The following is a 27,507-nucleotide window of genomic DNA, read 5'->3' as shown; positions in this document are numbered from 1 at the left end:
CATTCTGTCCTCAGGCTTAATTAGACTTCTTACCTCTCTTAATTACTGCTTTGATCTGGCTTTTAGCGAGTTTTCCTGAAGATGGAGCCAAATGATGTCATTGGAAAGATTCCAACTGATATCAGTCGATTTCAAGCTTTGCATGGACCCCAAGTGCCGACTAAAATGAAATCATCCATTCATGGGTTTGTTAAGTAAAATACTTCAAACGTTTACAATGTCTTTATATATGTGTTATTTAGGTGATGACCTGAAAAAACCATGTCTGAGGTTCAGGGAACGGTCGAGTTTTCTGTGGAGCTACACAAATTCCATAATGTGGACCTCTTCCAGAGGGGGTGAGTTGATGTTTCCATTAATATGCAGCTGACAGCAGAGGAGCAGCCTACAGAAAAGAGTTAAATTGCAAAACAGGTTCTTTTCTGCCAAGTGCAGTTATATTTCATGCAATCTCCAGGGCAGAGAAGGATGTCATTGGGCTTTCATTGCTGTCAAGGAAGATCAATGTACATTACTTTCACTATAAACTCAGACTGACTGACTTGTTTTTGCAATACAATGTTGTTATGCTCCAAATTATTTTAAGCTCTTGTTCAGATATAAGTACAATGGCTGTTTTAAATGCTTCTGGACTGATTTTGAGTCTCTGTGGTAAATGATTGCTGCATTGAATTATAATGCAAACAATTTCATTTTAGGGCCATAAATCCAATGACTACATTCTTTTAATGAAAGTTAGCTGAATCCCACCATTTCAGAAGGGAAAATGAATACTCATATTTGTCTAAAGCTCTGCTTCTGGTGGCCACACTGATTTTTCACATCTCCATAAATTAGAAGATGTACAGCTTTGGTCTAGTTAAACTTTTGCCTCAATTATTTTTGCACCAGTCTTCCTAGTAGGTTTTTAAAACCCTGATGGCTATGAAGAAGCCTGACCAGGTGTGAATTGTTGCTCAGCTTGCATATTGCACCCCACAGGTATTCTTCAGAAAAAAAAAAAAAAATAAACAAAGAAGCACTTTTGGGAGAGACCAGGACACTCAGATCAAAAGAATGCACTTCATGGAAAACAGTGGGTCTAGAGGAATACTGTTTTCTTTCACCTACCACAACTGATGTTTACAGAGCATTAAATATTCTCTTTCAAGCCTTAGCTTGGCACTGGGGTGGTTCACAGCTGATTTGTCTGTCTCAAGCACCATTTCCCCCAGAAAAACCAGGGAATTATTTCAGGTATTGGGATGGAGATTAGGTAGAGCTGTTTCCATCAGTATAGAAGCATTTTGTTATTTGATTTACTTTGATGAACTGTGTGGGAAAAATGCTGGGAACTTGAATGAAGGAAACACAGCTTTATTTGGTTTTAACAGCTGGCATCTGTCATTCTGTTGCTCCCTCCAAGAGAATATCCACCAAGTTTATGTTAGAGAGTATTCTGACTATGTCAAATACTGGTGTCAAACTGAAAAAGAAACCTCTATGCTTGAGCTGTTTGGTTTATCCAAGCTATTAAAAAAATCTCATGCGCATTCTGGTCCTTATGATAACAGAAGGAAAATCTAACTATGGATTTTTTTTCCCCCTTGGTTTCTGGTGATCACTGTAATGTCTTTGATCTTCCTCACAACTGAAAATCCACTCCCATCTGTGGGCTGTGTGACTTTTTGGACTTAGACAAAAGGATGTTCAGAGGTTAGCCAGGAATCTTTCCATGTTCCAGTGTGATGACCTGCCTATTTTTTTTCTTGTATTGGTCTGATTTTGCATTCAATCACTTCTGTAAAATGCTTTCCTTGGCTTTGACAGTCAGATCAAATCTCTGGTGTGGGGGTAAGCCTAGCACTAACACAGATAATATATTCAGCTGTCACGCTAATGAGTTCCTAATTACCTTTGCTTTTTTCCCCACTGGTACTTACCTTGCTTTACTGATTAGTATTCCAAACACATGATACTATAGGTTATACTGCATTAAGTTGTTTGCAATAATTTTTGTTTCAGTGTATCCTGCACAATATTACATTTGCTTTCCTTCCATCGTTTTAACCCTTGAATTTCCAGCAAAACCCTTGTGTCTCATATTTGCTGGTCACCATCCTCTGGCTGACTTCATCTGCTCAGCCCTTTCACTGTAGCATGAACATGTGAAAAGAAGGAGTGGTTGAACTTGCCAAATTCCATTTTAACTTGGGGACACTTTTAATTTTGACATTTTTATATTGCCATTGTTGATATTGGCTATAGACATCTGAGATATCTTGGATTTACATGGTCTCCACAGATGAGATTGTGAAAGAATTGAGAATGATGTGTATTTTCTATTTAACTAACATTTTTCTTCTCTGAGTGACTTGTAAATTGAATCAATATCATTCTGTCCTGATGAAGGTCAGAAAGGTGATTTATGAAGTGTTGTCTATCAGAAAAGCAGAGAAATTGAAATTCATCTTATTTTCTGTGGGAACCCAACATACTGTGGTTTTTTTTTTACCTCAAAAGCATGAACAAAAATGAAGAGCCTTAATAATAATTTATAGAATCTATTTTTCCTCCTAATATATTGGTACAAAAACAAAACAAAAAATTCATAATAAAAACCCTGAATATGCCCACAAATACAAATAGTCTTACTCCTGTATGCCTAACTGACAAGGCTGAAATTTCTGATTTGGAACTTGGCAGCTTTATAAATAAGGGCAATATTTCCCAAACCACTCAGTCTTGACTCACAGTCCTTCTGAAAGCATTGCCCTTTGGGAGAGTGTGGCTGTGCCAACCACGAGTCTTTTCAAGAAGAGCACTCCACTCAAATAAAGGAATGAATAAATCAAGATGATTTAGGAAGAATCAGCCCTTCTGGAACCATTGGGTGACAGTTAATCAAGCTTGATTAAGGACATGATCTGCTGTCCATAAGTCACAAAGTGCTTTAAAGTGTTAGGCTGCTGGTAATGGCCCTGTTCTATTTTTGATTTTACTGAATGCTATTTTGAAATCTATATGCATGCACAGCCAGTTGTCACTTCTACTCCCCATGAGAAATGGAAGCTCCTTAAACTATTTGAACTACAACTTGTGCTATTTGAATAATGTTTCTTTACCTGTATGAATAGTTATACAAAAATCAGGACTTTTTTTTTTTTGATGAAAATTTGTCATGATTTTATGTTTTTGGCAAATGTATATCAGGAACAGTCAGTAAATTATGTGTTGCAGGTAGTTTGGTCAGTTACTGTTAAATATATCTTCTTCTGCAGCGCAAATATAACCGTGTCAGTATTTATAGACATCAAAGGTTAAATGCTGTAGGTGCTGCTACAGGGGAAGAAAACCTTTTTTTTTGGTCAAACCAAAGGATTTTCAATGCTGCTTGATGCCAGAGTTCTAAAGGTTGAGAAATAAGTAATGCAATTTCTGGAAGGAAAAACATTTTTGAGCTTTCCATCTTTAATTCTTTCTATCATGTGCTGCTTAATAACTGGTGACATTTTCTCTAGTGAAATTAGCTAACTGATTCTGATTTTCCTTAATAGAGTAGGAAATAAAATTATCCCTGACTGCCGGAGATCAATTAATTGATTTGTCTGGTTCTGTCAGAAGCAATCCTTCTGCACCTTTTTTTCTTAAAGCTTTTCAAAATCTATTTGACTGAGGAAAAAAAAATTAACTCCACAATTACTGCATCCACAGGGTGAGTAATATTTGGAGTTTGTGAGGAAAGAGAGGGCACAAAGAAGCTGAAATAGTGACTGAGCTGTGGTAGGATTCTGGCAATGATGTATTATAAAACTAGGACCAAGGTAAGCAACTGGTCACTGATCACAGGGCTGAATCCACTGCTTATGAGTCTTCTCAATCCTCAAATTCCAGGCTGCAATTTGTAAGTGTCTGACACTTACATGGGTGGTTTTTGTATGTGAGGGGTGGTGGTGATTAAAAATGAGTGGAAAAATGAAGTCCGGTTTCTTCTAAAATGAAGGCACCATTGCCCTGGAGAAAAGATGAGTGGTTTCAGAGCTTGCAAAACCCTACAAGGACCGGACCAGGGATCAATAGCATTCAGAGCTGCTGGAAAGAAGGCCCTCTGACTTAATAGGCTAAGCTTTTGAGTGGCAAAACATCCCTGTTAACTACCAGATGGACACCTGGGCTTCAGTGTACTTAGGCATGAAGTCATTCCTTTAGGGACAAAATGCAGCAGCTCCTTTTCCCAACAAACTGGGGTTCAGCAATCCTCCCTCATCAGATGAGTACCTGAAAAATAGACATTTTGTTCAGAGCTTCAGACCTTATTACTCAGAGCCTTTGAGGGACAATGTCAGAATATATATATCATCATATAGTTTGAAAGTGTAGGACATAAGTAAATCTTATTACTTTGTTCATAAAAATATGCATTTCTTCAGACTTCTCACCTGTAATGAAATACCAATCACTTTTTGGACTGTAAATCTGTCATTTTGAAAATACTTACCTAGTGCATTTATGATGCATGAATTCTCTTTATTATAAATGAAAAGAAGGGGGGGGGAAATAAAAGGAAGAGGGCTTGTAAGTGTTGTAAAGTGATAAAAGTGATACCTTTTTAGAATAATGAGTGCTGTCCCTTGGAACAGATGCATTGACAGAACTGACTTTTTTCTTGCCATGATGACAGTATTTTCACTTTAAGACAGCATCCAATATTCTAAAAAAAAAAGAAAAAAAGAAAAAAAAAGGCATAAAAAAGAGAAAGCATAAAACCCCTCAGGAGTCAGCCATGGTCATGCAGTGATATTTGAGAACCTGCTGCACTGAACTGACAAGATGGAGCTTAGTTTGGCACAAATCTAAAGTCAAAAAGTAGCTGCAGTGCAGGTGTGCATGAAGCTAAAGGTCAGTGTCCTGAAGTGTAGCAAATGGCAACTTCATGAAAATCATGATTGATGGGTTATTGCCATGACAGCTGGTGAAGACCATTTTCTCATTTGGTTAATGAGTATAGTCAGCTTTAATTTCTAGGCACTCTGTGTCTGCTGAAGAGAGCTGGGGAGTCCTGTGCCAGTGGTAGGGGGGAAACACTGAAAATAAATGGAGTGGAGCCTCAGAGGTGAGGCTGTTCTGCAGGGGAAGAGCAACATCTCAGCAAACTCCACTGACAGGTAATTGATTGGTCAGTGGAAAGTAGGGTGCTTTTGTATCTGGAAATTATCTTTCTCCTTCAAATGAGCAATACTTTGGTTTAACCAACCCTAAATACATTAGGTAGCTGTTCTGTGTCACTTGGTCACCTACAGACAACTGAGTTAGAGGCCAGCTTCACCTCTCCTAAGAAGCTGTCTAACCAAGGCAGTATCACAGAATTAGTACAAATTCAGAAATAAAGGGCCTGCCTGGATAGACACTGCTCAAGGCCTTGAGATAATGCTTTACATGCTGGTTTGTGATTGTTTCCCACACTCTGTTCCGAGCAATCATTAACACAGAGTAAAAACCAGGCCTGTGCAATGTCAGAGGGAAAATTCTGGACAACACAGTGACTTGGAACAAACACATGTTGGAGAGTCCAGAAATGTTACAGCAATTTGAGAGCTTCTGAGAACTCCAAATGTCGTCTTGCCATTCCTCTACCCATATGGTCCCCCCTCACCACTTGTTCTGCTCCCATTTGGCACCCATGTCACACAACATGAGCTGACTGAGTCATATGTTGAGAAAGAATGTGCTCAGTTTGCTTCAGCCACCCCTCACACATGGGATAGCAACTGTTTCTCTCTTGGTCATGAACACTAGTGTGATAACTAGTCATTAAAACAGCTTACTTAAAAGTGCACACTGCACAACATTCAGCAAATTGGTCTTTATTCATAGGCACAGCAGAGGAAAAAAATTAAGTGTGTTCTAGGGAATCAATGCATTCTGTTCCTATCTCTCTTTCTGATCCAGGTCTTGTTAGGATAGTCTCTGGTTTTCCCCACCTGCAGAAAATAAACAACTGGGACTTAAGAAAGACATTTTGAAGGTTCAGTAAATGCTGAAATTGCAAAGCAATTTCTGATCCAAAGATAAAAGGTGGTGATAGTTACAGAGAGAACAGTTTGGTATAGATGCTCTGGCATCCAGGTGGAAAGCTTTGTACACACCAGGAAAATTCATAAATCAAAGGTAAGGATACAGACAGAGAAGGCATTCTGCTTGCTCCTGGAAGACAAACATTAAAATATATCATATAGACAGTGCTAGCCAAGAGGAATGTCATGCAAACAGATGGGATCTACTCTCCTAGGAAATAAAATGCAAGCTGTGATGTTAGATTAAAGTCTTGGGGAAAAAATAGAGTTAAAAAGAGGAGAAAAAACCAAAATGAAACTTCTGGGATTTAGCCAGCTTTTAATGCTCATTAGCCATTAACCTGGAAGACAGTTCATTCTATCATCTGTAACATTAAAAATTGACTACTATAAGATTTTCTTCAAAGCTCTTGATGTTTAATTTGGCACTGCCTTTCCTATTTTTATGAGTTCAATTCATAAAAAAATATATTTCTATAAGCAGAGATCTTAAATTTAAAGTGTCATCCCCTAGAGTATCACCAAGTGACTTTGATCCCCCTTGAGTTCTGCTAATCAAATGTATTAATCTAACGAACTACAGGCATGTCTTTGAGGTGCATTTCTACTTGAACCAATAGATTTTATACAAAAAAGTAGCTTCTCTTTGTTCATAGGTCTTTTAGAAGTAGCTGTGATCTTCATTGATGCACTTGGATCTAAATGTTTTACCCTCTGTCTCCCCAGTGAATTGATGGCAGAAGCCCCATAAATTCTTACAGCCATTGTCTCTTTAAGGGCAGCATTGAAAATTGAGCTCCTCCAGGATGTGACACACTTGTTGAGGAACTGCACAGAGTGACATCAAGACTTAAGTCATAGAGCATTGCATACTGCTGAAAAAAGCCAATTTTATTAGAACAGAACCCAATGTTATTAGCAAACCACATTACTCAGCTAAAATCACATCTAAGTGATAATCAAGTCAACCTGTTTTGTGCTGTAAGCTAAAAGGTGAACAACTGGAGACCATCATCCTGATGATAAATCACTAAAACAATGTTTACTTAATGGGCTAAAACTGAATGCAGAAAGAAGTTGTAGAGCTTCTGTGTTGTTTCTGTGCTGAGGAAGACTTTGGTCATACTCATCCTAGAGTCAGGGAATTGTTCATGCTGGAAGGGAACTTCTGTGATCTTCAACTCAATACCTGCTTAAAGCAGGAATTATTGAATTCCAACCAAATTACTCAAGGCCATGTCCAGTCTCATCTTGAAAACTTCTAAGGACAGAGATTCCCCAGACTCTGCACAGCAAATTTCAGAGCTTGAGTATAATCAAAGGATTTTACTTTCTCCCTTGCAAGGACCAATGTGATAACAAATTCCAAATACAGGTAACTTCAGCTGCCTCTATTAGCTGTTGTTTGCAGTGTGCTTTGGAGAGGAAAAGTGCCAGAAGAACTAAAAACACCACAATCACCCTCACATGAAAACTTGGAGAATGAATTCTCATTCCCTAAAAAATTGTACTCAAAGAACACAGTGGGTTTTTTGAAGCTTTTCATAGTTATATTATTACCAGACCTTCTCATTCACTCATGTCTGGCACTCTCTGTTGTTAAGAATAATTGCCCTGACACAGGCTGTGCTGATGCCATGTTCCTGGCTTGTTCTAGTTAAAATCAGTGCTTTAAAACTGTGTCACTTCACTTGTTCTTAAGTAATAAAATGTTGCAGCACATACACATAAATCCTTTCACAAGCCTGAGGGCTTAGGCTTCCTTGCACAGCTTACACTGCTGAGAGCTAAGTGATTCCCAGCAGCAGACATGGGCCCATCTGTAACTCTCTGAGCTAGGAACTCTAGTCAACATCTCAGGTATAGTTTTGTGTAAATATAAATCATGTAAGGTGAGATTGAAGCTACTTTCTGACATAATTCACTCAGAAAGTCATCATGGCAACAAGGTAAATGTCACTTGAACTGTGGTGATGTTTGCTTTCTGCAGAGGAGACAGTATGTAGATGTTAAAGGGCAAAGGTTTAAGTTTTGGCCTGCCAAATGCAACATTTATGCCCCAGCTTGGGGCTTTTTGATTTTTTTTTTATGTAAGGGCTTGCAAAGAACACACTTCCATTCCACTTCTCTATCACTGATTGACAGCAGTGAATTGTTTAATAAGTGAATGGAACCTGGATTTAGTATTTTTGAAATGCATTTTTTTAACTGTTACATATCTAATTGTTTTTGGAGTTTTGGGGTACAACCTGCCATGCAGTAGCAACTGTGAGCATTCAAAGATTTATTGTAAATAGTACAAAATTTTCTTGTCAAATTGCCTCACTCCAGGAAATATGGCTTTAAAAGAAAGGGGAAGGATGGGCATATAAAACATAGACATTATCAAAGACTCAACTACAAACTTTTTAGTTAAAAACATGTACATAAACATGCACATAAATACACCAGGTGAAAAGCTTCTGTTTTTTTTCATTCCCATTCTGTATGAGATTTTTATATGATACTCATCACCAACATCTGAGTAGCACTCAGAAGTGTTAGATGAAGGAAAAAGCCCACACCAGTATTTTCTCTCCCTGTTATGTCCACATTATTTTCAGAGAGGAGGCACTGCCTTATGTCCAGGATATGTGGTTTACCTCTATTTTCCTGTCCCATATTTGAAGCAATCCTGTCCCTTGGCAATCCTGTTCATACAATTCATTGCACTTTTGTAAGGTGCATTTTAATGTAACTAAAGCTGAAATAAGTATCTGAATGTTGCTATTTGTTGGAATGAGTAGTGAGTTTGGGAAATTACCTGAGGTGGGCTTGAATGACCTTTTAGCTCATCAACTATTATCTACAAACATGGGAGTAATAATAATATCTCAGAAGATTGTTCTTTATAGGGTGCAATTACAAATGCTCAGATGCTGTGATAGTAGAAAATATAACTGTGTATGGCAAAGGTTTGTTCTGACTTTCATTTATCAGATATCTTTTTGTTCAGCTGAAAATATCTCAAAGTCAAATTTTAATAATATCTTATCTAATATCTTATCTTGTCTAATATCTATCTAATATATTATCTAATAGCTTATCTAATATCTTACCTAATATCTTATCATTTATCATTTATCTTTGTGTTCAGCTGAAAATATCCCAAAGTCTAATTTTCAGAATGGAAAACTGCATACAATCTCTTGATCAGATTCTTTTAAGATGGCTTGTGCCGTCAACTCAAAATAATTATTCTTTTTTAGACACATAATCTTTTAGAGTTTCCTTCCTGTATTAACTGGTTTTGGAACTGTTTAAACCTATGGATGTAATTAAGCTATATGGTGTATATGCTGCAGACAGGGTGCACTCAAGATGCAATGACAAACCCAGTTGTCCTTTGTCCTTCATTAATGGAGTTCAGTATATTGTGTGTCTGGATGGGAAGATCTCTTTTAGCACTTTAATTACTTAATGTGCTTGCTGCAACAAAAGTACATTAACAAACACTAATCAATTTCTTCCATCAATCCACGTCCACTTTGTTACAGTGGAACATTAATTCATTTGTGGGGATAACATCTGCCAATAAAAGGTATTACAAATAAAATGCAACTGAAAAATGAACTGTTGTTTAGTAATCTCTTGTTCCTGTTTGGCTATGCATGATAAATCTTTTTAAGGATGTCTGGCAAAAAATGAGAAGTCAGTTTAAAATGTGACTGTTTGAAGTGTTGTCTGCAACCAAAACCCACCACAAATACTGAGAAAGCTGTGGATTTTTAATTGATTTTGTAATTTTTTGTTGACCGGCTTAAAGTAATCTCTTTGGTTTAGCTATTTCCAGGACCCACATATCCTCCTCACAAGATAAACTCTGTGAAGCAGTGGAAAGAGATAAGTTGATGCAATAGACCCACTAGAGCTTGAGGAAAGGACAGGGCGAGAAGATTCTCAGAGAGGAACAGCCCTGGGTAGCTCAATCACTTAAAAGTTTATAAAGAAAATGCAAAATCATAAAATGGTTTGGGACTTTCAAGCTCATCTATTTGCAACTGCCCTGCCATGTACAGGGACACCTTCCACTAGACCAGGTTGCTCGAATCCTGGACTTGGACACTTCCAGGGATGGGGCATCCACAGTTTCTCTGGGCAACCTGTGCCAGGGCTTCACCACCCTCTAAGTGAAGAATTTCTTCATAATACCTAATCTAAACCTCTCCTCTTTAGTTTAAAGTCTCATATCCTGTCACTATCTGCTGGTGTGTAAAATCCCTCACTCTCTTATAAGCCCCCTTTAGGTTCTGAAGGCTGCAAAGAGATCTCCTGGAGCCTTGTCTTCTCAAGGCTGAACAATTTCTATTCTATCATATTGCCAGTAAAACAACATTAAAATTTCCTCCTATTCTCAGGTCCTAATGCTTCCCTCATTGGAAGCAATGCTGGATTATTCTTGATGTGCTGCTCTCCTTCAGGACTCTGCAGAGCTTAGATGATGGTCAAGCCTCTTAGGATGGTCCAATCCCAAGATAAGCCTGGTGGCAGATAATATCATTTATTTTTAAAGATTGTTTCCTAGCCAAATTAGCAAGGTACAAAATCCACTGAGTTCAGGCACTGAAAAATTAAGGATAGTAGAGAAACTGTTAAAGGGAGCCAGTGAGATTTTCATTCTCTAAGGTGGATGGCAAATCCATAAATGACCTGAATGGACAGATTGACTGAACCCTCACTGTGTTGGCTGAGGAATTCAAGGTGATGGTGAGGTGGAGATGTCAGGAGGGACCTGGACAGGCTGGAACAGCAGGCAACAGCAACTGTGTGAAGTTTGGCAGGGTCCTAGCCCTGGGATGACATAACCAAAGACCTGACCTCTGAGGAATGACAGGAGATCTCTTCTGACTGAAGGTTTCATCTCCCTGGAGAGGAGAAGGCTCAGGGGGGATCTCCTCACAGTGTCTCAATTAGTATTCCAGGGTAACTGTGGAGAGGACACACTGTCTCTTTATGAGGAGCCACATGGAAAAGACAAAAGGCAATTTACACCAGAAAAGGTTTCATCCCTGAGAAGAAAGAAGTTTTTTCAGAGAGAATAATCATTCACTGGAACAACCTCAGGGGTTGGGTCATTGTAGAGTCCCCATCTCTGGAGGTTTTCTAGATGTGACTGGTCTAGAAAAGACTGCTGGATGATTTCCTGGCTTCCATTCCCATGAAAGGCTGAACTGGATTATCTTTTGAGGTCACTTCCATTCTAGGCTATTCTATGACTCTGTGACTCTATGGAGAGAGTTTTTCTATGGATCCTGGTAGAAGATAAGTGTGGGTTTTACTTCTGGCTGTTTTGGAAATAAGCTCCCCTCATACCAAGAGCAGATTAGCAAACATCTTGGAGGCTTTACTGCTGCAAAGATAAGTGGCTGCAAACTCTTGGTGTTTCCAGAGTTTGGCGGCAGCTCAGGTGGATACATCATCATTTGTCTCTGCTGCTGTGTTGTTCAGTATTGCTCTGATTCTATTTTTTCATCTGTGAATAATTTCTTCTGGGACAAAATTTCTGAAACACAAGGTTTTGTGAATTCTTGTATTATTAATATTAATATTTTTGGGATTAGCTCAAGATGAGATCAGAGCTTGAGAAGAGGGGACAGATTCATGGTACAATTGGGAATGAAAACTCTTTTCACCTCTCTGTATAGATTTTCTGTAAAGGACTGAGGACTCATATTGACAAAAAAACATTGTGAAGAGATTTCGGTGTAGTTGTTAATGCTGAATCCATTCTGCAGAAAATGGGATTTCCGTCTCTAGAGCTGTCAGGCTTGTGCCAGCACTGAGTGTGCTTTTAGAAGAGAGCATTCATCCTCGGTAGAGGGGGAAGTGTCCCTTCAATGCTGCCAGCACTTCAATGACAAACATGGGTGAATTGGTAAAATCCCACATTTAGCAATGAGTTTTGTTTGAGTGAGTGGGTAGATATAGAGATGACCCATTTCTTGAGAAAGGTTAGGAAAGGAAATGTGATGCAGATATATTATCACAAATCTGTTTCTTGAAGCTATTTTTTGGAAAATAAAATATGGAGGGTTCCTGTGCAGGAGCTGGAAGCAGGGACAGCAGGGAGGGGCTCTGTGGGGGAAGGAGGAGCTGGGAAGGAAGGAGCAAGGTTGAAACTGGGAAAAAGGCAGGAAGAGCAGTCGGGAATCAAAGAATATGGCTGGCTCAGTCTCAAAAAAAAAAAAAAAACAAACCAAAAAAGGAGTTTATGTAGGGAAAAAGGTTTATTTTTGTTTATCATCAGCCTACTCTGCTTTAAATATAAACAAATTATTTTACCCAAACCATGTCTGTTTTCCCTGTGATAGTAAGTGCTCTATCTTCATCTTGAGTCAAGAACATTTTTTTGTTTTCATTTCTCTTGCTGTTCTTTTGAGGCAGGGGAGTGAGGAAGTGGCAGCTGACCCAGGCCAAGCCAGAGCACCCAGGTCCATCTCCAGGTGTGCATTCCCTGACCAAAGCTGAGTGATGGTGGAAATCCTGTGCTTTTCCTGCATCTCTAACTGTCACTTCAGCTGTAACATCTCCTAATTTATACTGATCAAATTATCTCTATATGGTTCTATTTTTTTCTAACAAGGCTGCAAATCTCTCTTTTGTCACTACTGCTTCCTCTTCTGCCTCCAACAGTTCCTTCAGCACTTAATCAGAGCTGCCTTCTGTAGGTAGCCATGCTTTGTATCATCCAATTTAAACTGCAAGCAGACATCTGAATCTGGTTATTGTACTGTTGCTGTTGTAATCTTTCTTCATTTTCTTTTAATTCTCTTACCACTTTCTTAATTCTTTGTAGTTGTTGTTCCAACCAGCTTACAGTCTCTAAGACCTCATTACTTCTATTCTCCAGTTCTTCCATCTGTGCTACCAGTTTTCCTATTTCTTTGTCAGAGGCTGTAAATTCTTAATGGTTTTGTTCCTTTGCTAATAAAAACTTATTATATTCATCAATTCTTTATTTTATTTCTGCTTGCAAAAATTCTACCTCATATTCTGTAAGCATTCTAAAAGTCTTTGTTGTTACTCCTAAGTTTTAACTGTTCTTCCTATTCCTTAATTTCTTGCACCCCATTAAATTTTCCTTCTAAAAGCTAGTTTGTCCATCAATTGCCACTGTTTTTCAAGGACTGAAATTTGCTTTCTCAGACATACAGGCTCCAATAATTATTTAGCCAAGTCCTGGTTTCTGTGCAGTTGTTCTCCATGTTCTACATCCCATTTTATCATTTGAGAGGACAATCTCAAATTGTCCTTTCCTCCCTGACACTAAAGCTCTAATTTGTCCTTCACTAAACATTCTACTTCTAGTCCTAGAAAATAATTATAGCAGGAGCAGAGGTATTACAGTTTTGTGGCACATCACTTTCTTTTCTTATGGAGTTGTACAGGCTGTGTGAAACATCAAAAAATTATGTTTTGTACAAACATGTAATTTTTGCTCCTCATTCTATTCTGACACTGAAAAGTGTCCACATTTCCTAGTTGTTCTTTGAGTGGTTTTTTTTCTGATTTTGTATTGATTTTTTCTGATTCTGTACTGATTTTTTCAGATTCTGATTTCTGATTCTGGGGTTTTTAGTCTCAGAATAGGAAATGCTGTTTGTTTGTTTTTCAGTTTCATTATTTGTACATATATGACACAGACACATCAGTCTCTGTTTACATCTCACAAGGGTTACCCTCATAAATAAATCTGTCTGTCTGAATTAAGAACCTAATTTTGAGAAGAAATGGACCATTGCAATCCCTTTCTCTTTAATGGGAGGACATTGAGTTGTAATGAGTTCTAGGAATCAGGATCCAAAAGAGAGCAGGATTAAATTCCTCTCTGAAACTCACATGAGACATCTTAGAAAATGGCTGTTGATGTTCAAGGAGTGTCTGGATGATGCTCTCAGTCATGTGGATTAGTTTTAGTTAGTCCTATGAAAGACTTGGATTCAATGATTGCTTGAACCCAGTGATGGGTCCCTTCCAGCTTGAGATTTGTTATTATTCTTGTGAGTTGAATGAAAAAACAAACTCCCCTCATAACAAATAAAGCTGCATTTCAGCAGAAACCACTGAAGCAAAATTTCTGTTTTCTCACCTTAAGAATTGAATTGGACCCAGATAGAAATGCTGAATTTTGTATTTCTCTTTGCTGTGGTACTGATCAGCCACCCCTGGGCTCAGTTGCATGGAGTTCTGCATTCATTCCCTTGGGAATGTGCTGTGTGCTCTTGCCAGATGCTCCCACCTTGCTGATGCACCTGAGCAGTGCCCAGGCCTGACGTGCTGGGTCAGTGCTGGAAGGAGAGCCTGGGACCCCAAATTGCTTTGGGACAGAGGTGCCAGTGAGTGTGAATTCCCCTGGGCTCCAGCAAATGTCAGGCCTTGGTGGAGGCTCTTTCCAATTGCAGTAAGGTAATGCAGCTCCTCTTTTTGCTGAAGACTGAAATTGAGTCCAGTGATGTCAGATCAATACCAGAGCACTGTCTGTCTGGGATCAAGGACCTGGAGACCACCCTGCAATTGTGAGAGTTGCAGGCATAGCCATGAGACAAAACGGGTCTGAGACCACACAACTTCACCTATCTGCACGGCTTTGTTCCACCACAGCAAGTGGTCAGCCTGGTGTTTGAGCTGGCCAATTTAGTGACAGCAGAATTTAGGGATCTGCTGGATGAACTAAGTAAAGAGACTTGTCCTAGGATCGTGATTCATGGTGTGCCAGGTCACACTGCATCTCCACTGTGCTCACTTCCTTAAACCTGCTTCTTTTGGAATCTAATTCAGGGTCAGTGGCTAGAAGATACTCAGATTTTGTATTCATTTGGGTTTAGAAAATTATCAGGCTGTGAATAAAGTGAAAGTGTCTCCTTGGTCTGCTGGATTAGACATTGTGTCCCCAGTAGTTTGCATCTTTGTTTCAAGGTCACTTTGGCTTTCAAATTTCCGAGAAGTTCTGAGATGTGAAAAACAATTGTACAAGTTTTAAAGCAACAGCTTCTGAGAAGTCATTTCATGCCTATCATTTTCATTTTTCTCCTGTTTCCAGGAGAGGGATACAAAACAAAATGCAGCGTAAATAACCCCATCTCCAAACCTGTTTATCCATTTCACTCCACAAGCACAGAAGCACTTTAGAAATCTCATGAGACATGATGTTTGCCTTATTCAACTAAAAAAAATATATGTAATATAAGGGTTTGACTTCATCTTCAGGAATATTCCACTAATTTTATATATATTAAATAATTTTTAGAATCTCTTCATTGCACCCAGAACAGGTGAGGGTTAATTCTCTCTCTCATATAATCAGAATGTTTTTCCAGGTGCTTCAGTTAGAAAAGCACAAAATCTCTCATCTTTAGCTCTTCATATGATATAAGAACAGATTGGAAAAGGTTACTACTTGAATGTGAGACTAAATTAAATTATGTTCTCAAGGTTTCCTATTGCTTTTGAGACAAGAATATAAGTGCTCCTATCCTTATTGGAGTCCTAATTTTTCTGCCCTTTCCTTTCACTGCCTTTCTTTTCCAATACTAAAGCACCTTTCTATCGTTTTACTCTTTATTCACCATTCTACTGCCCACTCCTCTTCACCCCTACCTTGCTATGATGACTGAAAGGGAAGTAAAGGGCAAATTGCTTTAAAAGGATGGATATGGGACTAAATAAAAGACAGCATTGTTACCTTGATGAGAATAAAAGGGCAAGAGCCCCTGAGGTGAGCATAAAAGGAGATGTAAAGAGAGCTGGTTGGTGTAATTGTCAGAGAGCTGCGGGGTTTCATGTGCTGGAGATTTTATGGCTTGTGGAATTGCAAGTTTCTGCAGAGGAGAGATGATCTGATGAAACTACAAGAAGCTGGATGCATAAAAACAATCAAGGTTGTGGCTTATCTGGCTCCAAATGAATCCTTGCCTGAAAAGCATCAAGTGCCAAGTGTAGGCTCTCCGTCAGTGATGCCCTGAAATACTTTAGTGGCTCTTCTGCCAGAAGTTGGGTAGATTTTTCTAATTATGCCCAGAGCACTGTGTTCTTGAGAACTTCCAGCCCTAAATCCTGGACTTAGGACATAAATATCCATCTTTGATCCAGGGATATGCTGAGCATCTTCTGAGGATATTGAGAGCCCATGTGTACTGCTTGCTTGGATGAGAAGGAATCACACCAAGCACCCTCAAGTTTGCAGAACTAGGCAGCATCTGGTTTTAAAACAGCATTTTCTATCATAATAGAAATAAGAAAAAATAAAAAAAAGGTTGTCATACCTTTGCAATAGAACAATTTCATCTTAACTGCATGATGCAAACTCTTGGTAGGTGAAAAGTTTGCTTTCATGGACCCACTTTATCTTTTACTGAGAGACCAGTTTGTTACTGCACTTCAAGGAGGGTATGGATCACTCTCCCCACACGATTAATTTTAGATCTACCTTTATGAAAACTTAAAGAGCTTGAGAATAATACTGGGATGAGAATTGTAGAAACTTGATGTGATAAATGGTTGTGGAGCCTGATTTGGAGCACTGCAGCTGTGTTTGACTGACCTGCCCTGGCACAGCAGCAGCTCTGGGCATCACAGAGGGAATTGCCAGACAGAGCTGTCACTGTGTGTGCAACACTGAGGGTTGGAAAAGCCTTCCTCTCCTACCTCTAATAGCCTCCAAAGTGAGTGTAAGATTCCCTAGGCTGTCTGAAGTGTTCTTCCTATTTCCAGAAAGGTGAGAATAAAATGCTAATAGTGGTGATGACTTCTGTGAGCATCCACCTCCTGCCTGCTGCTAACTCCTGTGTCCCACACTCCTTTTTTTCTGGGCTATTCTAGAGCCTGCCAAAAGCCTGAGGTAGAGTTAGGTCAGAAAAGCTTCTTGAAATAATATTTAATTGAGAAATGTCTGGATTTTTTAGATATGTCTGAAATATTTTGTGGGTATATTGTAGGGCTTCCTCATGCATATTATACTTGCATATATAACAATGTGGTAATTTTGCTGATATGCTCCTCAGTCTGATTTATCTCTCTGATTCCAATCTTAGGTGTAAAATTATCACCTTTTTCCTTGCTCATTTGTTTGAATAGCCAAAGAACCCACCAAAATATTGATATACAAAATTGGGATGAATTTACACAGTACAGTTCTGTATGACTCATGCACTTTAGAAATCCACCAAATATTATTGACTCAGTTAGATATGTAACCTTAAACATTATCACCCCAAACAAGGAAAATTTTACATTGTTTTATGCAAACTTACAGAATTTTTGTGGCTATACCTCTGACCTGTTTCACTAAAGGGAAAAGAGAAACAATAGTCTGCTTGCCTTCCTTGCCCTGGTGTTCTCCCTATAATTCCACAATGGGTATTGCTTTTAAGTTGTTTTTTTCTGGGAATCAGCCTGGTGGTTGCAGATGTTTACTCTGTCCTGCATAAGCTTCTGGAATATCCATCAGGAAGCCTCAGATGGTAACACACTTGGCAATCCTCTGCTGGGGATCACCAGCACAGGACAGAAAGGTCTCTTAATGTTGTTAGAGAGAGAATGAGGTTTTTTACATCTGAAGACCTGGAGTTCAAAGCCCATCAAGTTAAGCCTTGCAATGAGATTTTGAGCTCTCCTCTATTGCTGTTTTCATGAAGACATCCATCTTTTTCCTTGCCTGTCAGGCTTTTAGGCTTTTTCTCTCTGACTCCCAAAACAGTGTGCTGCAGTCCTTGGCTCCCTGGAAGCAGTAATTCAATGGAGAAGATTTGCTGATTTCCAGGGGTTCCTGGAGGACACCTCCAACACTGGTCTGAGGAGCAGCTGGAGCTCCAGACTGACTCATGAGGCTCAGACACAGCTCGTTTGTTTGCTGGATGTATCAGCTTAAGGATTGTTTATTTAAATGCAGCCTAACCTGGGATGAGTTTTTCAGCCTTGGAGCTGTTCAGGTATAATTCAAGCCGGTGGAACTTGAACTTGTCTGGCTCCTGTGACACTGCTACTGAGCCAAAGGTTTTATTTCCGTGCTGCAGGGATGATCAGGGAGGAGCAGTCTGATCTGCCAGTGCTCCTGATGGGACTGATCTGCTTTGGTGGTATGAGGCATCAATATTATCTTACAAATTGCTTCTCTCGAACCAGTCAACCCTTCTTAACCTGAGTTTTACAGTGTCATTACAAGCCAATCACAGGGGAAGACAAGTAGAAGATCAGAGCTGAGATATTCTGGTATTAATGTGAGATGAGGAAGGAAAGGGAAGGATGGAGTCCAGAGCATCAATAACAGGGCTGGTACCACCCAGCTCTCTTTTGGTTTTGATGTAAATCCTCTAGAATTAGGAACTGCCCTGTGCTATGGTTAGATCCCTAGGGATGACGTGATGAGTTATCTGTAGCAAAACCATTTTATTACCCTAACATTAGGAGAGGAGGTCTGAGCACCTCAGTGTCATGAGACTGAGAGGTGTCAGCAGCTCTGTCCTGTGCAGGGGGAGGCAAGGGCAGGGACTGTGACCCAGCACATCTGTCAGTGCAGGGATTGTCACCCAGCACATCTGTCAGTGCAGCCAGGCTCCTGAGGAAGGCTGCAGAGCCAGGAGAGAGGAGAGTCAGTGCAGGTCAGCAGGGCTTAATGTGTGCCCAGCCACAGGAAAACAAAGGAGCCACTTGAATTGTTTAATTTTAAAGATTAGAAATTCACAAATAGCCAGTGAGGGTGAGGATGGCAAATTCATTGCTACTAGGATGACCCATGCAGTCTATCTTGCATGAGAGAAGGGACTTGGTGTAGTATGCGCTGCCTGCATAAATAAAATGGTACTGCAAATAAAAAGGATCCATGTCTTATAAATCATTTGGAAATTTACTGAGCTTCCCCTAAAACCAAATTGGCTTTTTCATTCCTGCTTCTGGAAGAAGCTCTTTTGATTTTTTTTTACACAGTTTTGCTCCTTTGCCAGCTGCAGTTTTTACGTCTAAACTGGATTATTCATGGAGAGTTTATATGTGTTTGTTCTTGTGCCAATGTTGTACTTTCTTGTACCTCAGTCTTCTTTCTTCCTGATTATTTTCCTCCCAGTATATTTATAGATGGAGAGGGGATTTGATTGCTCTGTTTTGCTGAGTTAAGTGTACCAAGTTCCTTTAGTTCTTAAAATCAGCTTGCAGTTTCCTGATCTTTCCTTCACAGTGCCTGTACCACATTATCTGGCAATTTTCCATGCTGTCCCTACTTTACTGAAGTCTAAATAAGTTTTTCTGCACTGTTGTTCCATTTAAAAAAGGGAAAAAAAAAACAAAAACAAAAACCAACCACAAACCAGATGTTTACTCAAAAAGAGGCACTGCCTAGCCTAACTCTAATGAGCCAGACTCAGCCTAATTGAAGTAAAACAGGAATTGGCTGCAGTTTCTCATTTATTCCCTAATTATTTTTTTCCTTAAATCTACTGTAAAGCCTTATGCATTTCTGGGGCCACACTCAGGGAGCCAAGTGGTGTCCATTCCACTCCCCTTGCAAAATGTCTGTTCAGCTTCTGCTCTTTGCCAGCCCTTCTGTAACTTTATAGATTTATTGTATTTGTTGTAAGTCTGTATTACCAAGTGTCCAATTCACTTGCCACTTCTACCAAGGCTCTCTAAGAAAAATAGCTTGTTATTTTTGGAGGCAATATCTCATTTATCATTACTGTCAGCTCCATATCACTATCAGGCAGTGCTTTCCTACACATTTGTGGAGGAGGACCTCCTGTAAATATTTTGGTGGCCTTTGCAATGTCTCCCTCAGTCTGATTCTCCAGCTTTAAGTATAGATTTTGATCTCCACATCATGTTCTGTTCTTTTTAATTTTTATGGTCATGCTTCACATGATTTTGGAGAGGGTTGCTCAGCTGGGAAGAGATTAAGTTGTCTGTAGGATTTCTCCCCAAGCCTGAAATTCAGAGAGAGCCTCTCACACTGAGGGAGGAGTCATGTCCCTGGAATTGCCCCTTCCCAAGCAGCATCCCACCCTCAGGACTCTGCTGCTGCAGGCTCCACACAGTGAATGTTCCTCTCAGGTGAGAACAGATTATGCAGACTCTAGCAGAGCTGAGGAGAAAAAACTGATCCCTCTTTATCTTGAGGGGATTGGAAGAGTCTGGTGAGCATGACCAGACTCTGAGGCTACTCCTTGATAAGAATATTTAGAGCCAGCTGGAGATGGTTCACTTTGTTTTGAGGAAAACAAGGCCCACTGTATGTGTGCGGTGTATACACAGGCGTACCTGTTGATTCTTAGCATGATTTATGTCATTTATAGCTCAGAGTACCTCACTGGAACTGATGAGTGGTCTTAGTACCCCAAAAAACCCATTTTCCTTCTGCCATCCTGTTAGAATCATAAAGGTTTTAGGTTGGAAGGGACCTTCAAGATCATCTTGTTCCAACCCCTTGCCAGGGCATAAACATCTTCCACTATCTCAGGTTGCCCAGGACCACATCCAACCTGGCCTTGAACATTTCAAGGGATGGGGCATCCACAGCTTCTCTGGGCAACCTGTGCCAGGGCCTCACCACCCTCTGAGTAAAGAATTTCTTCCTAATATCTAACTGAAATGTATTCTGTTCCAGTTTGAAGCCATTCCTCCGTGTCCTGTCCCTTAGCAGGGACTGGGCACAGTACTCAGTCCCTCAAGAGTGTGGGTTTTTTGTAAGCACTGAAAAAAATGTTTTATTTATGCTCAAAATAACATGGCTTCATTCTATATGTTGGTCTCAGCATCACTCAGACTGGTACAACAAGAGGTGTGGCACAGTGGGATGGGGAAGTGGAGACATATCTCTGTTTGCTGCTGGAGAAATTGTGTGGGACTCTGCATCTTCCGGCATATTTTATAGCATATTTGATTTCCTGTGTTTTGATCAGGACACCTCTCCTCACAATGCACAAGCTATTATGAGTAACATCCAACCTCTCAGTGTAAGAGCAAGAACCTTCATATTTTTGGTTTTGCTTGGTTATAAAGTCACTGTTTGGCAATTCCTCCCTGCTTGCAAAGGCTTAGAGAAAGCTCTGTGGAGGAATGGATAATGTTTGCCTGTATAATGATTTAAAGATTGATATGTGGCTTAAAAATAGGAAAAAACCCAACCCAACAGCCAGCAAGAACACAACAGGTACTGGGTTTTATTACATTTCCTGTATGGAGGTTGCTTATTTTAATTGGACAATAAGCATTCTTGTGAATGCCTCAAATAAGGATGTCCTTTCTTTATATACTGATTGTGATATTTATCTCTGTTATTTATCTCCTCCGGAACTGTTACTGTCTTACATGAAACTCTCACTAAAAATATTTTCAGGAAAATTATTGTTTGGTTTTTTTAAATAATAAAATGATAAGTTGTGAGCACTAATATTTCTCTGTGATTTGTAATTCAATCTACCAGTTTGAGCCTTTAACATTCTCACTGCCATGTGTGGTTTTTACCATGAATATCCCTGAGATGTTGAGGGGATCTGAGGTGCTGTACATCTCTGTCCTCTGCCATTAATCCAACTGAGCACCTCGAGGTACAAATCTTTGCAATGCACCCATACGCACAACTGAACCAACAAAAAGGACATTTAGAAGCCTCTTATATCTTCTGACTAGAAGACCATTCTTCAAAGTCTTTCTTTAGAAATATGTAATATTTCTAATTCCATGATGATTTATACCAGAACTCCTTTATGCCATTATGTTATGAAGGCCAGACTTTTTGGCATTAGTTGTCAAATAATGTACAATAAATAATTTATTAATAATTGTTTATTGTGATTCTTTTCATTAAGAACTAAAACATGCCTGGTCACCTAAATAATATGAGTTACACTCTTGGCAATCCTCAATAGTGCAGAACTTGCTAGTCTCTGAATTCTCTTTATATCTGGACCTTCAGTCTCAGAGTCTGATCTTAGTCTGAGAGTTCCTTAGGTTTCTGTGAATTTGCTATGTATTTTTTACTTTGACCAGTTCAGTTTGGTGGGCACACAGGAAGACAGCTACTTGTGACCCCTACAACATCTCTGCCATCCAAATGAATTTACCAGAATTTAGGGGATGAATAAGGAAAGGTTTGAATTAGATGAAGACCTATTTCTTTTATGTCCTTGCACCTAGGTCCATTTGGCAAAGGACATAATGAATGTTGGAACTAACTTTGCTATAAAGTCACCAGTAGTTAAGTATCTTCATGTGGTTTTGATGTACAAGGCAGAGTTGCCTGGGCAATGAGGAAACAAATGTCTGCCCAGCATCCTCCAGGAGCTGAATGTCTCTAAGTCTGCTGAGAGATTTGACTGCATGGCCATCATTGCCCAGAAAGGTTTTGGATGCTAGAAGTGTTTGGGGACAGGTTGGATGGAGCTCTGAGGAACCTGCCCATGTCAAGGGGTGAATGAGATGGGCTTTAAGGTCCCTTCCAAAACCATTCCTTGATTCTATGATTCCATTATTTGAAAGTGTCACCCTAGGCACCTCTGCAGAATCTCCCCACCTTTAGGTGGCTTAATCAGAAGCACCAGGAACGCTGTTGGAAATCAATTTCCTACTGGAAATATTTAGGGCTGTGTGGGCTGTTTCTGAACATGAGACACACAATGAGGGAAGGGTGACATTCCCATAGTGTGGCAGGAGGTACCCAGTGTGACATTCCCTGGAGGAACTGCAGCCTGTGAAAGCGTCTGCACTGGAGCAGGGAATGTGTGAAGAGGAGGGAGCAGCTGAGGGTTCCCTTTATGGACTGACACAAACCCCCATTCCATCCCCTGAGCTGCTTGGGAGGAGAGGAGTCTAAAATACTGAAGCCAAGCCCTGAAGAAGGGAATGGGCTGGAGAGAGGTTTTATTTTAATGTTTGGGTTAGTTTCTTTCTACCCAGTTGTGAATGAATTAAATTAATTTCCCAGAAGTTGAATCAATTTTGCCAGTGGCAATAACTGGTAAGCAATCTCCCTGTCTTTATCCCATCCTATTTTTCAGCCTATTTTCTCTTGCTGTTCTGTTGATGAGGGGGAGGGACAGCTCATGTGGTTGGCAATGTGGCTGTTAGCCAAGGATAACCCACCACAATTCTGAGCAGCAAAAATCTAAAAAAAAGTGGTCAGACAGTTATGAAATATTATTCTTTGGAGCTGATGTAGTAGAATGGGCACATGGTAAATCTTAAATATCTGCATATGGAGGAGTGTCCTGTTACACTAATGTGTAATATCATTTTAATACCCTGTTACTGGTATTTGGAAGTTATTAGACTTTGTAAGTAGTCCACACAGAGTATTTTTGTCAGTAAAAATTTGTATTGCATAAAACCATAATGAAAATTCAAAGGGCCTTAAGGCAAGTTTTGTACTTGCTTTAGAAAAAATTAGGATCAATACCATCAATTAAAAATGTCTGCATAGTGCAAGAACAGCATAATGGAGAGAATAGTCAGGTAGCTTTGATTGCTGTTATGTTTAACTAGATGCTGTGTGTATTTAAAATATGGACTGCTTTTATTTTCTTTTCTGAAAACTAGCATGTAAACAAGAATTTTCATGCCCAAGCTCTTGACTGAAACAGATAGCTAGAAATGTCAAAGGTTGTGCTGGAATTAGATCCCAGATGGGGAGAAGCTGCCAGCTGAAGCAGGTAGAGTAACATGGGCTTTCAGCTGTGAAGGACATGGAACATTTGCCTCTGGAATGGTACTTTTTTTGGTTTTGTTTTGTTTTCTCCCCATCAAACTCCTTTCTTCAGCTTTTAACCTCAGAAAGACAGATCTAGGTCATTCACTATTACACGCTTTGGAAAGATTTTATTGATAAGTGTGGCCTGGGATGTTGTAAACAGGAGTTCACAGTTAACTTGGTGTTTCCATAAAGTTACAGAATGGTTCAGGTTGGAAAAGACTTGCACTTGGAGGCTGGGACAAAAATCAGGCCAAAACTATCTGTAAACACCAATGGGTTAAAGGGCTTTGATTAAATCAAGAGACCAAAGGAGGGAAAATCCAGAGAAAGAGAGACTTTTCTAACACCAGCATGGTGCTAGAGCTGGTTGGTGGGAGGTCTGCAAAGAGGTAGAAGTATCCTGAGGTACAATATCCTGCACAGGGTACGGTACTGAACACTGCCTTGTATTCCTAATCCATGGAAGTGGTGGTGAAGGAAGACCAGGATGAGTTTTCCCTCTGTTTAGACTGAGCTCATATTCTGGGCACTGGAACAGGCTCCCCAGGGAAGTGGTGCCAGCACCTGCCAGAGTTCAAGAAGTGTTTGGACAATTCTCTCAGACACATGGAGGGATTTTTGGGGTGTCCTGTGCAGGGCCAGAAGTCGGCCTTGATGATCCTTGTGGGTCTTTTCCAATGCAGGGTAATCTATGATTCTATGTGTAATTTAGATCAGTGAAATTGCTGATGTTTTCTTTTTCTGTCTTCCTTCACCTAACGCAGGGTTCCCCTATGGGATAGAAAACAACCAGAATACAACTGGTTTAGATGTGATTAACAGAATCACAGAATGGCAGGGACCCCAGTGGGCCATCTGATCCAACCTCCCTGCTCATGCAGGGTCACACCAGAACACAGGATTGTGTCCAGACAGTTCTGGAAAATCTCCAGTGAGGGAGACTCCACACCCTCTCTGGGCAAATGATTAATGCTAACATCTTCTTTATTAGGTAGACTCACCATGGAACAGCAGAGTTATAACTATTATTCATAATATATGCAATAATATTCCTAGATATGAGATTAGCACTTTGGTTATCTTTCCACCAAAGTTTTTTTTGTTGTTTGTCTTGGCTTTGTTTTGTATTAATTTTTGTCACTCCTTGTGTAAAATTGGGGCATTTTATCATAGAAGTTTGTCCATGTCTCCTTCTCCTACAGGAGGCCAAGTGCTTTTCCACAATCTTGCTTCATTATTCACACATCAGGCCATTGTTTCCACTCTGCCTGTGTAAAATAGGCCCAGATTAAACCCACTTGAATTAAAGCTAAAAAGCAGAAGAAAAGATCCTGTACATGTCTGTTCTCTTGAGCCCTTTTGGGTGCAGATGCCCAGGGTGTGCTCTCACCCTGGAATTTCAGGATGGATCACGAGGTCACTTCTCCAGCAGTGAGTAACTTTTCATCCTTTCTCTGCAGGTATTACCAGATAAGAGCTGGACTGAAGATCCCATCCAGGATCCCCCACAGGCTGTTTGCTACCATTGCAGGACAGACAGGTAAGCAGGTCCCAGAGGAATGTGACGTGACTGCAGGTGGGGTAGGATGGAGAAGGAAACTGTGTGAGGAACAGGTGAGCCTGGATTGAGATCCAAACCTCGTTTTCCCTAATGATCAGTATTGTTCATCTCTGTTTGGGTGAGGGTTTGTGTCTGGTATTGGGCTTGTGTCTGTCAGAAAAGCAGAGGAAATTCTCACAACCTGATCTGAAAGCATGTCTCTTCTATATGGTTCCTTGCTGACAATTTTCCAGTTTAATATTACTTAACATCTTTAAGGTTCTCTCTATGTTTTTTTAATAAATAAAAAAAAGTGTTGTTCCATTTGGAAGTTCAATTAAAAGGCAAAATTATTAGACAGGTCATATAAAACACAAATAATTATACCAAAATCTGAGAAAATCACCTAAAAAAAAAAAAAAAAGAAATCCCAAATGCAAAAGCTGAATAAAGAAGTTTTCTTGAAAAATCAATGAATATATAAATAATTTAGTCTGGGTTTGGAAAAACGTCTTGTGAAAAATCCTCAAGGAAAAAAGTATTATTTTACAACAAATTCCACTGTAATTTGCCCTTAGCATATTCAGAATCCCCTGGAGTTCCTTAGATTTCTGGAAATATCCTCAAATTACCGCAGTATCTGGCATAAGTAATCTTAAACTAATGAAATAACCTCTTGTGAAGACAGCTAGAACTTCACTTTCTTGGGGCAAAAACCACTCAATAACAATCAATGAAAAAGCCAAACTACTTCTGTTCAGAATAAACTATGATTTATATTTACTTTTTAAAAAAATAATATTTTCTTCTTCCTCATACATCTGCAGCATCGAGAAAATAGTGAAGATTCTTTCACTTCTTCTGGAAACAACTCACGTAGACACATGGGCAGGGGAGAGGCGAGGCTGGCAGTGCAGTTACAGGATTAGCACTTGACTTTCTTGGTGCTAATGCAATCCAGACTGGGCTCTAATAGCTTTATAGGGCTAACATCAAGACAAGGGATATTTAAGCCATTAAGGCCTTAAACAGTTTCTCCTTGGCTATCTTTGCAAGTACTTCCTAATTGATTTCATAGATCTGCAAGAGAGCATTATTTAATGGGACTGAACTTAAAGGTACACAGGCCATAATGTGGGGTTTTTTTCATGCCACTGATCTCTCTCAGTATGTGGATACCTGGAATAAGGCTAATTCAATTTCTGTGCATGTTTCAATAAGACACTCCTATTAAAATAGCATTACAGCAAAACATGGGGGATATAAAATAGTGAATAAACTCCTACCTCACCAGCAAGAATGACTATAAAATAAGTGGAATTCATGAGTTCAGTTTAAAGGAAGTATTTTTAATCTTTCCCTTATTGGGTTTGTAGGATCTGTGAAAACTGAGAATATATTTTGGAAATGATTATGTAAATTCATAAAGTAAAATCTGTGAATTTATGCAGTAATAAAATATATAAAATATGTAAGCATACAAAATAAATAGGAGGCAGCATTTATCTTCTGATGCACATGGCTTTTTATTTTTATTAAATGTACAGGATTTACGATAAAACCTTGGGAACTGACAGCATTAGCAATGTTTGCCTCCCACTAGATGTTTTCAGCAGCAGAGGCAAAAACTGCCAAAGTTTACAATAATTCAGCAGAGGGAAAGCTGCAACCTGTGCTAGGCAGTCCCTTGGTGGTGACCAACCAAATGTGAGCAGAAAGAATTCCAGAATTCCACCCATGGCACAGGACTGACAGGTTGTGCAGGAAACCTTGGTGACCCACCATGTGATCCACAGTTTGTCATATCCTGTGTAAAATTTAGGAAGAGACTGGGCTGTGTGGCTCAGTCAAACACAGGAGAGCTGCGCTGGAGCCCCTGTGGTGTGGTCACTCACATCCTCATACTGACCATTAGCTTGTGTTGAGTCAGGGTGCATGAGCAGGAACATGCTGTGAACATAAATATATTCATAAAAATATACATTTCATTCATACTCCTAAACATTTTTAGCAAGGTTGTTTCCCTAAACACAAGACAAGACTGGTGGCTAGAGATTTGCACAGAATCATGCAATCATAAAATCTGGAAAAGACCTCCAAGATCAAGCCCAGCCTTTGGGCTGAACACTGCTTTGCCCACTAAACCATACAGTGGAGTGACATTTCTGCTTTTTTCTGAACACTTCCAGGGGTGGTGACTC

General features: G+C 39.6%; 1 protein-coding gene across 1 annotated transcript in view; it reads left to right on the top strand.

Annotated features, from left to right (window-relative positions):
- Nucleotides 1-261: 261 nt before the first annotated feature.
- Nucleotides 262-27,507, top strand: part of FAM135B (family with sequence similarity 135 member B) — a 134,677-nt gene continuing 107,431 nt past the window's right edge. Inside the window, exons 1-2 of the mRNA XM_058811419.1 lie at nt 262-338; nt 25,227-25,306. Of these exons, the coding sequence (XP_058667402.1) occupies nt 262-338; nt 25,227-25,306 (157 nt within the window). The remainder of the gene's footprint in view (nt 339-25,226; nt 25,307-27,507) is intronic.

The sequence above is a fragment of the Ammospiza caudacuta genome, chromosome 1 (assembly GCF_027887145.1).
Source record: "Ammospiza caudacuta isolate bAmmCau1 chromosome 1, bAmmCau1.pri, whole genome shotgun sequence".
Taxonomy (NCBI): domain Eukaryota; kingdom Metazoa; phylum Chordata; class Aves; order Passeriformes; family Passerellidae; genus Ammospiza; species Ammospiza caudacuta.
The sequence above is the reverse complement of the archived record's forward strand: the minus strand, read 5'-3'. Positions and strand labels throughout refer to the sequence as shown.